This window comes from Bufo bufo, chromosome 1, assembly GCF_905171765.1.
Source record: "Bufo bufo chromosome 1, aBufBuf1.1, whole genome shotgun sequence".
Taxonomy (NCBI): domain Eukaryota; kingdom Metazoa; phylum Chordata; class Amphibia; order Anura; family Bufonidae; genus Bufo; species Bufo bufo.
The window spans coordinates 489,376,779-489,390,151 of NC_053389.1; the positions used below are offsets into that span (position 1 = coordinate 489,376,779).

Sequence of the window (13,373 nt, forward strand, 5' to 3'; positions counted from 1 at the left end):
GAGCATGGGGGTATAGCCAGTGGAGGAGGAGCTGTTTTTTACTATTTGCATAGAGTCTCCTAGTAATAAACTAAGCTATACCCATGGTCTGTGTCCCCAAATGGAATGGGCGAGAAAAGACAAGTGCCAGATGTATCCTGACAAACTACATTGGCTTGTAGTGGGGTCCAAAGGATTCAGTCACAGGCTCCAAAATGGAAATGTGGACAGTTTTAGCAGCATTATAACAGGGACACGCTTGTTTTGGAAGCTTCAGCAACATTTAATGAAACATTTGTACATTTCCAGCCATACCAGAGGCCTGTAGTGGATCAAGTTTCCTTATTGTGTCCTGTGGCGGACTGTCATTATGACCTGAAACCAGATATCCAGTTTACAAGGTACGTATAGGAATACTTCCTGCATTGGGCCATACCACATAAAGTATGGTTTTAGCTGCTGTAACATGACACTGGTCACACTATTCTACTGGCACTTGATATTTTAGGAGCACCGCTTTAGTTTATGCACAAGTCTTTATAACTTATTTTTTTATGTGAAGTCTTGGTCTCTGCAATTAGTCACATGTCCTGCAGTTGTATTCCTTCCAGAAAGCAAGTGCTCTGCAGTTTTATTACCTTTGACATTTCCCTCTATGTGCAAACCTACATAATGTATGACTACAGGATAATAGGACAGACTGTCTGGTGCTGGGTATAAGGTCTGTATGGACACTCTGGCAAGCCATTACAGGAACAGTATAATACACAAAAAATGAACACAGATTTCTGAAAATACTAGGTTTTATTCACACCCCAGTGGTAAACAGTAACCTTGTTATGTTGACCATCAGATTGCTTTGTAGATCACAGTCACATAAAATACAAAAATCCATAGCATAACAAGCAGATATGATCAATGGACATGTGTCAATTGCAAAGATAAGTTATTGAATGTACCATTTCCAAGGTAATAACTGTAATTCTAGAACAAAGTCATGAAGGCACAGCTATTGCAAGCTACTTACACCTGTTTGAACTACTGGGCTGAGAAAAGACTTTGGTTCCTTAGGAGTTTGAGCTAAAGAGACTGACGGCAGCTGTGATGAATCAGAACTGCTGCGATGTACATGGCAAAGACTTCACAAGAACCAAGACTATGAAGCAGTGAAGAACATGCTTTAAAGGGATTTCTGCATCCTATTACATACCTGGCAGGAAAGTACACTTAATACTAAGTCCAAAGATCTTACCATTTAAACAGATTTTTAGAGGTTTAAATTTTATATATTTTTTTAACAAAAATTGTTTACTTTATTCTACCAAGATACAAAACATAAGGCTGTAAGTAACTAAGAGTTTAACTTATTACAGTGCAGGTAATCCTCAAGGCCACGTACACACCGCTTCATTGCTGCTTGCACTCAGCTGGGTTTTGATCTTTCTGTAAAGAGAAAGCACATGCATATTTTTAGTGTCACCATATGGAGTCAATCATACCAAAATGAGCGCCTCTGAACAAAAAAGAATTCATCATGGCACATCTTACATCTGTGCCCAGAGGAATTTCACAGATTAGCACTGGATAAAACTCCCTGCATACATCATTTATCAAAGGAGTAAATGTCAAGCTAAAACAAAAATATATATCTTTGATGCAAACCAGTCCACTTTAAAGATCCAGAAGTACCATACTCATATATATTGCCCTATGAGTCAAGTCAAAGGGGTTCTGCAGTTTGTTTAAACTGATGATCTATCCTCAAGTGAACAGAGCTTAGCCGCGCCCAGGCCAGTTGATACTAGTCGTGACATCACTGGGCCAGCAGTAAACAGTGAGAAGGCCGTGGCACTGCTGGAGTGCCGCTGCCTTCTCAAACAGCTGATTGGTGGGGGTGTCGGATGTCAGACCCCTGCCGATCAGATGCTGATCTATCCTCAAACTGCAGAACCCCTTTAATCAGCACATCAAATGGGTTAAGCCACAATTCAATCTCAATTTATTCTAAAAAAAAAAAAAAAAAAAAAAAAAAAAAAAGCTTCCGCTACAAACTGATTACCACCCCCCAGGTACATATTTGATTCAGTCTCAGAACATCCACCTAATGTGTCCAGTTACTGAGAAGCCCCTTCTAGGGCACAGATCCCTACTGAATAGTGCTTGGCTATTTTTGGGAGTCCTGTAGGTGTGAATGGGGAGAGCAGCATACGCATGGACTGTTCTTTCACTTCAGTGCGTGATGGTGGGTCATTGCTGGATAAGAGCAGTTCTCAGATTTGGGACCTACACGTTTAGACATTTATGGCAAGCCCTTAAAGCAGTGACCACTAGTTGTAGAAAGCTCAACACCAAGGGGCACAAAAAGTGTGTTACAGCAACTTTGAAATTAAAAAAGCCCATATCAAAAATTAGTGTGAGCTACATAAATATGTATGCTACTTGTCTAACATTTAGTGGTATAGCCCCAACTCAGATAATCTATGAAAAGATCCAAGAGTCAGGCTATTATACTGTGAAAGCCTGCCTTGACATTCTCTTAACATGAAAGTTTCCTTCCACAGATTTCAGATAGTCAGATTTAAAACCAGGCTGATCAACTGCTTTGGTTAAAAGAAATTTTACAGAATTGTCGTCTAGTTATATGTAAACAGCAAAGACTAATCCAGTCACGGTATCAGTCGCACACGTCAGCTTTCAGCTGGACAAAAATGCTACATGCAACTTTAGCACTATATATGCTGGAAAGCCACCGGATTCCTGTCAGATCCATTAGAATGCTATGCCAGATATGGTGAGCTGCGGCAGTCTGTTCCTCCACAGCAGTTGTGAACCCAGCCTAACAGACTGGTGGCCTCACTAGTTAAAGGGGACCTTTCACTAGAATAAAAAATGTAAACTAACCATACAGACATGGAGAGCAGCGCCGCTCCATTCTCCCAGTACAGGCTCCAGTAGCTTCATATGTTCGGTTCAACTGGGTGGATGGAGCCTGCCGGCGTCTCCCAGGCTGTAAAAAAAAAAAACTTAGGCTAGGAGCTGAGCACTGCGATTGGCCAGCGCTACAGCCTGGGAGAAGGAGACGCGGGCAGGCTCCACCCAGTTGAAATGAACATATGAAGCTACAGGAGCCTATACCGGGAGAACGGAGCGGCGCCCAGGGGTAATAGTAAGTGCAGGGAGATCCCTGGGCGCCGCTCTCCATGTCTGTATGCTTAGGTCCTCTTAAGTTGTTGAAAAGGTGGAGCAGGTTGTGCAGTTTTGACAGAAAACACCAAGGTCTTTGCAGGCATGAAATACATTGACTACATGAACATTAAACCAAACCACATAACTTACCCACTATTTAGAACAGTTAACCAGCACAGGTTTTAGAGGAGTTTTGTGCAGTTTTCTAGTAAGGAGATGAGCAGTGCACCAGGTATTAGTGTCCAGGTGAACCAAAACCACACCATTAGTGTATTAAAATACTCAATGCATTACATACCCAGGGTATGAATTCTACTGGCACCATTTAAACCTAGTGAGGAAAAATGTCAAGGGTAGAGACAGAAGTGGTAGGCATTTCTCACTGAACTCAGGCTTATGTCAGTGTAAACAAACGCATGCTATAAAAATGTTTATAACAATGACCGTACACCAAGCAAATTCCAACTATCAAGACACAGGACTCACCTTCGGTTCATAATCTGGATCATTTTCTTCATCCGCTTCCTCTTCTCCCTCCTGTAAGAACATTAGTTGTAATTAAAATCTTCAGAGTTTTTTTCAATAAATTTTTTTTAAATAAAGTATAGAATATGGGGTAGCAGCCACTGTTAAAGAGGACCTTTCACCAGAATAAAGTATCTAAACTGACTATAGACGTGCACTTACTGTTATCCCCGGGCACGGCTCCGTTCTCTGGTATGTTCATAGTTAGGCTCCACCCAGGGGAACCTGCCGGCGTCTTTCTCCTATGCTGTAGCGCTGGCCAATTGCAGCGCTCAGCGCCAGGCTATGAGCTGAGCGCTGCGATTGGCCAGCGCTACAGCATAGGAGAAGGAGACCGCGGCAGGTTCCCCTGGGTGGAGCCTAACTATGAACATACCGGAGGCTATAACCAGAGAACGGAGTGGCGCCCGGGGATAACAGTAAGTGCAGGGGGATCCCTGGGCACCACTCTACATGTCTGTATAGTCAGTTTAGATACTTTATTCTGGTGAAAGGTCCTCTTTAAGGGCAATTCAAAAGGCATTTTTTGCCAGTCACTTTTTTCCTTTCTCCCATTCATTTTAATGTATGAAGTTAGCCCTGAAGATTGCAGAGCAGAGGCTTAAAAGCAGTGACTGCTCTGAGAAGGGCCGCACCTGTGGGCTTAATTGCAGCGCGCAGTCAGAGGCCGGGTGCCCGCAGGCTACGTTTGTATTCAGGCATAAACTAAACTATATTCATTGGTGGTGCAGTGGCCACAGTCCCGCCCCCTTTTCTCAGTATTATAAAAATTGCACCCCCCATCCACAGCATTAGTCATTGGTGGCAGTGGGTCCCTCTCTTCTCCTCGTCCCGCAAAAAGATAGAACATGTCCTATCTTTTTGTGGATCGCGGACCCATAAGTGAATGGGTCTGCAATCCGCTGTAGATGCCCCACGGTGGGTGTTCGAGAATTGCGGCACACAGAATGGCCAAGGGGCACACACGTTTGTGTGCAAGAGGCCTTACACAGAAGTAACAGAAGAACATAGCCATGGCAAAGCATTCAAATTCTTATTTACCTCATCATCTGCTTCTTCACCTTCTTCATCATACTATTTATAAAAAAAAAAAAAAAAGCCTTAATCAGTAAAGTGTTCATTACGAAAATGTAATGGGAATGAAGAGTAAAGAACTTACATCGTCGTCATCATCTTCAATAGCTTCGCCAGTGAAGTAAAGAACAGATCGGGGAATTATACGCTCACGCAGAAAGTGTCCTATTTCAAAGTCTGCCGTAAGTATTGCTTCTGCATCATCATCCTAGAGACAACATGGCAGGTTATTTATGACAAATAATCCTTAAGCCCTCTAACTACTGTTCACGGTGATAAACTATAGAACACTGCAGAAAACCATCAGACTAGTGTTAAGCATAGCAGTATTCACGATATACCAAGGTATTAAGAAACTGCAACATGGCGATCTACATTTCTTAACTATGGCGCTATATTGAGTGACTTCAGCGGGCCAGTCACACACTGACCATTTCTAAAAAGTCAGTACATTCCACACTTATATGGACTATGTGCTGAATGTCAGAAGGCCATATCCATCCCTGCACCAATAGATCAGCAGCAATCAAGGTGGGAGGAGGGAGAATGCAATAATGTGGAAGTGCAGGCAAGGCTGAGGCTGCAGCCCAGGAGTAGACAGTATACCGACTGTACACTGCTGTGCTCCATCCACCCCATATAACTGTATACACTGCTGTACAGGGTCAGTGTATACAGTTATATAGGCTACAGTACTGTATATTGAGTGCAGGGTCAAGGTATACAGGCTTTATGACAATTAAATGCTGACTGTATACACTGCTGTAACCCATATACCTGTATATACTGACCCAGCACCATGTAGACACTGGTGAGTGAAAGCCCTGCTCACTCCCTGGCCCTCATTACATGGTGTGGGACAGTGGGGCCACAATGAGGCATTACTATAATGTATGAGTGCAACACAGACATACTGTATAAGGTCCATACAGTATAATGTCTCCTTGAGGTCTATATAAGACAGCAAGCCTGGGCTGCCCAAGAATCAGATAAGATAGTGGATGGAATCTGGCACCAAGTTCCCTGCATGTTTTGAGTGTTTTCTTTTAAACGGGCATGCACTGTGACAGTTATGATACATTTCTTAATATTCTCATAGGAATATTTTTTGATACTGTCCAACCTTATGTCACACATTACCCTGACATAACCACTGAACACAGCTATCCTATCTGGCAGGGAAGCTCCTAGCACATTTTGAATGCCTCTACAGGACGGTCAGGCTGTACAGTAAAAGGGTTTGGAAATCCTTTAGAAATCTTCCAGACATGCTTGAAAGCTCGGTTCTAATATGGACAGATTCTCTGAAGGATTTTTAGAGGTGCGGTCGTGAGAACAAATCTGCTCAAAACACCAAATTATGAAAATCATACTGGATGTTACATGTACAAATATTCTAGACTGGTTGAGAGAGATGCTGCTGACAGCAGTCTTCTGACTATTAAAATACTTCTAAACCTCTGAGCAAGGCAAGGGTGACCACTTATATTCTGCTTGCAGGCCATGTGCACTCAGGAATATTACACCTACTGCACAAGAAACATTTGTGCCAGACACTGCAGAACTAAATTACACCCATTTTGTTAAATCCCATTAACATAGTGTATGCGGGCACATTGCTTTGCAGTTACTGTATTTTGCATACTTTTCAATGTAGATGCCAATTGAACATCTACAGTTCATTCATATCATGGGCACAGGGGCCAATTAGTTACTGTTCACAGGATCATTACTTACCAATTCTCCATTTTCCGGTACTAAAGGATAATAAGATAAAAAAAATTGAAATGGTTACATCTTTTGGAAAACATTGGGGAAAATGTATCAAAACGCACCAGAATGCATGCAGCAAAAAAAACGAAGGAAAAAAAAAAAAAAAATACATTTGACACAAGTAACCCAAGACAAAGTGGTGTAACGTTAGACTAGACAAAGTGTGCCAGCCGTGATAAATCTGGTTTCAGACTAAGCTTACGCCATCTTTACACAGAAGAGCGGCACCTCATGGACTGTCCAGTACTGAATGCAGGCTCCCATCCCATGGTACAGCTCTGTAGAGAGTAATCGGTTGCTTTCACATGTGCCACCGATGCCATTTAACCCAAAACTACTAGTGGATTCAAAAAAGGAGATTTTTGTATAACTTACCAGTAAAATCTCTCGATCTTCATTGGGGGACACAGAGACCACGAGTATAGCTATGTCCTCTAGGAGGGGTTGACACTAGTAAAAGCTGTTAGCTCCTCCCCTGGCAGCTATATCCCCTCCAGCCTGGAGAGAGAGCTTCAGTTTGTGAACACGCAGTAGGAGAAGCAAGCCAACCAAAGAGAAAACATGGAACACCAACCATGCCAAAAGACCCTACAGAGTTCTAACCAGTAACTGCCACACTGTGGCCGAACAACAATACTGGGTGGGTGCTGTGTCCCCAATGAAGAGCGAGAAAGATTTTACTGGCAAGTTATACAAAAATCTCCTTTTCTCGACCATATTCATGGGGGGGAAGCGACAAACCGTGGGATGTTCATGAGCAGTCCACAGGGAGGGAAAAACCAGACCCATGGAAGCAAGCGTCCCTGCTGGTATCTAAGAAACTGCCGCCTGCAAGACCTTGCTGGCTAAGCAGCGGCCGCCGATGCATAAGAATGCACCTGGAAAAATGTTGTGAATGTGAGTAAGGATGACCGGTAGCCGCGTTACACAACTGCGCAGCTGAGGTGCGATGCATCAGAGCCCATGAAGCATCCGCCGCTCAGAGGAGTGAGCCGTGACACCTAAGGGCGGAACCCTGCACCGGTGCGGGAATGGTACAGCATTTGCAGACCGAATCCACTGTGCAATTGCCACCTTGGAGGCCGCCAATGTTTTGCGTGGTGAAGGAGAGGAACAGTGAAGGAAGGACCAATTCTACATTAAAGTGGAAGACAGACCACCTTCGGGAGAAATTTTTTTTAAAAAAAAAATTAAAATGGGCCAGAGAACCGCCTTATCCTTGTGAAGACCCAGGAAGGGTTCTCTGCAAGAGAGCACCCCCAACTCGAAACAACCATCTGATGGATGTGAGAGCCACAAGAAAAAAAACCACCTAGAACAGGAGCTGGAGAGATATCTCCCCAAGGGCTCAAAGGGAGAAGACTGGAACCCAGAACTATATTCAGATCCCAAGGTGGTAAAGGAAGATTTCCATGGGCACCAGGGGAAGCCACGCTGTAAACCAAGACCCTGACCCTAAAAGAAGGTAGTCTGAGTGGCAGTGACATCTCCTAGAAGGAGAACGAGATCTGCGTACCACACGCGACAGGGCCAATCCAGAGCGACTAGGATTTGTCGGAAAGCCCTCCATCTGATCCTCCATAGAACCCTGGGTAGGAGAGAACATGTAAGGAGGGAGAACTCCCGCCAAGGAGATGTCAGGGCATCCATGTCATATGTTTTTGGAACTCCTGCTCAGGAGAGAAGGTGGGGAGCTTTCATGTAGATACAGTTAGCACACCCAGACCAATGGAAGGAGTGCCCATAGAATGAGGGATGTGGAGGGCGCCACAGCACACCAGTTGGTACCGGAGCATGCCTGGAATGGAAGGCCACTAAAAGAATACCCCGTGCAGATGCAGATGAGGGAAGGTAGTAACATAGGAACTACCAAGGCATGCGGGGAGTCTATGAATCATGATCCAGAGGAGGAAAGGGACAGGGGGAAGAATAGGCTAGGTCCAAGCCCATTTCCCGTAGAGACTGGCGCTATACAGAAGTAGCCAAGGATTTCAGTTGTAGAAGAGTCCATCACCTGACGAAAAAACTAAACAGACAGACCCGAAGTATGTAGTGGTATGCAATACCGCTCCCACCGTAATAGCGAGTGCTTGCCCCGTCAGCGCAAAAAATAAAATAAAAACAGAGGGAGGCCTGAGACTATCTGTAGAAGTATGGTACATACTGCCCCAGTTTAAGTAGAGCAACCTTAAAAAAAAAAAAAAAAAAAAAAAACTACCTTGAGTGGCACTGAACAGGAGCAACTGCCAAGCTGGCGCCAGGGTAGGGCCCCTACCTGAGGGGATGTCCCACTGCAGCAACCACAAACTCAAGCATTAGTGAAAGGCTGCACCTGTAGAGGAAAACACGCTGTAGCTGCTACCAGGGCGCCAGCATAACCACTTTCCAAGAGAAGGAGTGATGGATAGAGAATAGTCAGTGAAGCACTTGGAACATACTCACCATATATGTGCAATGGTGTACGCACTACTACTGATGCGGACAATATCATGACCGACTGGAACAATGAAGACCCATGGAGATGGGAGTCTCTAGGACAAGTGATGCTAGTAAATCCCCTGAGAAGACAGTTATAATCATGAATAGCCACCGTATCCACTGGCGGCCTCATATAGCACTAGAGTAAGAGTACCGGGCACCGTAGAGTACCGACTGTTGAATTGCAACAGTTATTCCCCCGCTAGTGGATCACTTACAAAAGGGAGTAAGGCAGGCAGGAAGCACAGTGATGTGTAACACTCTGGCTATGGGAGGATAGCGTGACAGTCGGACCGTATCCAATGGCGGCACAACTACCCTACCTATGGAAGGTGGAATGCGTACGGAGTACTTAAGCCAGTGGTAGGGAAAATACCCCACCTAAGAAGGGTTAATGCCCATGGCAAGAACTAGTGCATATGGTGAGTCCTGTACCCTGTGGGAGTGCAATTAGCACCTAAGGGGGGTAATGCATACAGCACACCTTGTAACCAGTGATAATGTCATCGCGCCACCTATGGAAGGAGCTAATGAATATGGCAGGTACTGAACCCAGTGGTCTGTCACTGGATTGCGCAGGTGGAAAAAAACAAAAAAACAAAAACAAAATGGCCCCGGAGGGAGGATTGGGAACTATGTGAGGTCCCCCTAACCCAAGATAGGACACGGGCCCAGTGTGGGACCACACAGACCGGGTGGCCCTATATATCACATACACAAAGTTATTAGGAACACCTGTTCTATTTCTCATTAATGCAATTATCTAGTCAACCAATCACATGGCAGTTGCTTCAATGCATTTAGGGGTGTGGTCCTGGTCAAGACAATCTCCTGAACTCCAAACTGAATGTCAGAATGGGAAAGAAAGGTGATTTAAGCAATTTTGAGCGTGGCATAGTTGTTGGTGCCAGACGGGCCGGTCTGAGTATTTCACAATCTGCTCAGTTACTGGGATTTTCACACACAACCATTTCTGGGGTTTACAAAGCATGGTGTGAAAAGGGAAAAACATCCAGTATGTGGCAGTCCTGTGGGCAAAAATGCTTTGTGGATGCTAGAGGTCAGAGGAGAATGGGCCGACTGATTCAAGCTGATAGAAGAGCAATGTTGACTAAAATAACCACTCGTTACAACCGAGGTATGCAGCAAAGCATTTGTGAAGCCACAACACGCACAATCTTGAGGCGGATGGGCTACAACAGCAGAAGACACCACCGGGTACAACTCATCTCCACTAAAAATTGGAAAAAGAGGCTACAATTTGCACGAGCTCACCAAAATTGGACTGTTGAAGACTGGTAAAATGTTGCCTGGTCTGATGAGTCTCGATTTCTGTTGAGACATTCAAATTGTAGAGTCCGAATTTGGTGTAAACAGAATGAGAACATGTATCCATCATGCCTTGTTACCACTGTGCAGGCTGGTGGTGGTGGTGGTGTAATGGTGTGGGGGATGTTTTCTGGGCACACTTTAGGTCCCTTAGTGCCAATTGGGCATCGTTTAAATGCCACAGGCTACCTGAGCATTGTTTCTGACCATGTCCATCCCTTCATGACCACCATGTACCCATCCTCTGATGGCTACTTCCAGCAGGATAATGCACCATGTCACAAAGCTCAAATCATTTCAAATTGGTTTCTTGAACATGACAATGAGTTCACTGTACTAAAATGGTCCCCAGTCACCAGATCTCAACCCAATAGAGCATCTTTAGGATGTGGTGGAACGGGAGCTTCGTGCCCTGGATGTGCATCCCTCAAATCTCCATCAACTGCAAGATGCTATCCTATCAATATAGGCCAACATTTCTAAAGAATGCTATCAGCACCTTGTTGAATCAATGCCACGTAGAATGAAGGCAGTTCTGAAGGCAAAAGGGGGTCCAACACCGTATTAGTATGTTAGTATGGTGTTCCTAATAATTCTTTAGGCGAGTGTAAAATATATATATATATATATATATATATATATTTTAAACTAGGAAACCGGCCACAATGACAACAGGCAGGAAGGGGTTAAAATCCTCCACTCATGCACTGTACTTGGGGGGGGGGGTGGATCGGGGAAGAGACCCAGATCAGGTGCCGGCCTAAGAATGGTGGTGGCCAGGAAGGGTTAAGGCAGTCACGAGGACCAGTGACGGCACTCAGCAGGTGTCTGGGGGATGGGGAGAAGAGCGGGAAGAATTTTGCGCCAGAGTGCCGCTTGGATGGGTGACCTTGGCTGGCGTGATGCAGGGGAGCGAGGCTGCCCTGATCCACCTTGTCTTCTGTCGGGGAGGCAGCAGTGCGGGTAACCGGCGCAACTCAACCCCGGGAGACAGGGAGGCGAGGGGTCCACGGTTTTCCCATCTGAAAAAAAAAAAAAAAAAAACCCTAACTAAAATAAAAAAATCTTCAGGAGATCCCTGCAGAGCAGGGAGGTCTTGCCTCCTATTGACACTAGAAAAAAAACTGAAGCTCTCTCCAGGCTGGAGGGGGTATAGCTGCCAGGGGACGAGCTAACAGCTTCTACTAGTGTCAACACCTCCTAGAGGACATAGCTATACTCGTGGTCTCTGTGTCCCCCAATGAATATGGGCAAGAAATTGAATCTCATTTATACATCCACTCCTGACACTGGCGGTTCCTTTGATTCAAAGTTAACATGACTTCAACAAGCGTATTGAAAATTTTATTGGACTGAAACCAATTAGTCAAATTGCACTGCTGTTTTTTTTAACAGTCTAGCCCTTGTACTGAAACATACATGCTCAACCAATGGGCAGACACTGATCCAGTCGTGAGAACTGCAGCCCCCTACCCTCATTTGCATTATTCATCAGGAAACACTTCATGGCTTGACCACCTGAAAGGTGGTGGCTGCTTTTTCAAGTGCCATTTTGATGCAGTTTGAGAAACTAAAAAGCCTGTAAAGTGAGCAGAGTCCCAGCCTGAAGTCCTTCTAGTAAAGGGGTTGTCTCCCTTCAGAAAATGGAATGTAAAGTTAATACAGAGCACTTCCTAATGTATTGTGATTTACCATATTGCCTCCCTTGCTGGCTGGATTCATTTTTCCATCACATTATACACTGCTCATTTCCATGGATTACAACCACTCTAATCCAGCAGCTTCACACTCTATGAAAAAGTGCTAGCCTCTGGTGACTGGGATTGCAGGAGTGTGCAAAACGCATGCATGCGCAGCAGCTCCCATCTACCATATATCTGTACTGCAACAGTGGCCATAATCCCTGGAAACAAGCAGTGTATAAAGCCAGAGGCAATATGGACAATCAATACATTGTCTTATTAACTTTGTCTACATGATAAATGCCCTTTACTTAAGCAACAAGATCCCTTTAACTGTTTCAAGCAACTTTTCAGAATAAGGCTACATGTGACAGTGTAGTTGTCATGCGACATGTTGCTGTGTAGCCCTAGCATAATCTGCTGCGGTTACAAGAGGAACACCATGTGGAAGTCACAACCCAGCAGCAGTCTGCATCGGCCCTTCTCTCACTATAGGCAGCCAGCACTGACTGAAGACCAATATGAGCAGTGAAAAGGAGGGGGAGCAGGATACAAGAAAAACTGATCAGAGTTTACATGCACCTGTAGTAGTTTACTAAACTGAAAACTACTGTTTCATCATTTTATAGCACATTTTTCTTGAACAGTAACTTAGTGAATCAGTGTACAATGCGAAGGGCAGAATTACCAAACCTCCAAGTCCTCTTACCTTCAGGAGGACAGAAGAAATTGAAGAATGAGTCATTTGGAACCGTTTTTGTGACAGTTCTTACTGTACCACGGCCCTTATGTTTTTGTTTCTTCTTAATGGTTTTTAAAGTAACATTTTTACCCTTTTTCCAGTCAATTTGGCACCTGTGTAAAAAAAAAAAAAAAGCGAGTCAGCCATTTTAACTTTTTCCCATTACAGCATTCACTGCACGGGATAAATGTTTAGATTTTAATAGTACAGGCATGTTGGGATGTGACTGCCTAAATATCATTGTTTCTTAAATATGGGAGCCATTTGAACTTCTATTATAAAAACCCTTTACTCAAGTCCCTTTAGATAATTTGTCCCATAGACGAATAAATGTGTACTATTGCAGCCTATGGGACATTCAATATGTTCCTATGGGGACCTGCTACAGGCAATGGAACCATCGCTATGGTAGACTCAGACCCAAAAGAGGGACCAGGACCACCACAGAAACTGCTCCCTCGACTGCCATGGAGTTGTTCGGACCCCAGTTACAGTTTCTGATGCAGTAGTCAAAAGTGACAATCTGTGTCATCACTGGGGGGGAATACCACTATCTCATTCTAGCACTGAATGAGATTCAATAGTAAAACCTTCTGGTCACGAGT

General features: G+C 44.4%; 1 protein-coding gene across 3 annotated transcripts in view; it reads right to left on the reverse strand.

Moving 5' to 3' along the window:
• Window positions 1-764: 764 nt before the first annotated feature.
• The window catches only part of NAP1L1 (nucleosome assembly protein 1 like 1), a 31,515-nt gene continuing 18,906 nt past the window's right edge, over window positions 765-13,373 (reverse strand). For 2 of the 3 annotated variants that reach the window (XM_040410097.1, XM_040410088.1), the window contains exons 10-15: window positions 12,736-12,881; window positions 6,502-6,521; window positions 4,850-4,972; window positions 4,732-4,764; window positions 3,652-3,702; window positions 765-1,422 (exon numbers count right to left, since the gene is read on the reverse strand). In XM_040410097.1, the coding sequence (XP_040266031.1) occupies window positions 1,387-1,422; window positions 3,652-3,702; window positions 4,732-4,764; window positions 4,850-4,972; window positions 6,502-6,521; window positions 12,736-12,881 (409 nt within the window). In that variant the 3' untranslated portion in view covers window positions 765-1,386. Of the gene's footprint in view, window positions 1,423-3,463; window positions 3,497-3,651; window positions 3,703-4,731; window positions 4,765-4,849; window positions 4,973-6,501; window positions 6,522-12,735; window positions 12,882-13,373 lie in introns of all 3 variants that reach the window. The other variant, XM_040410106.1, reaches the window with a different exon arrangement.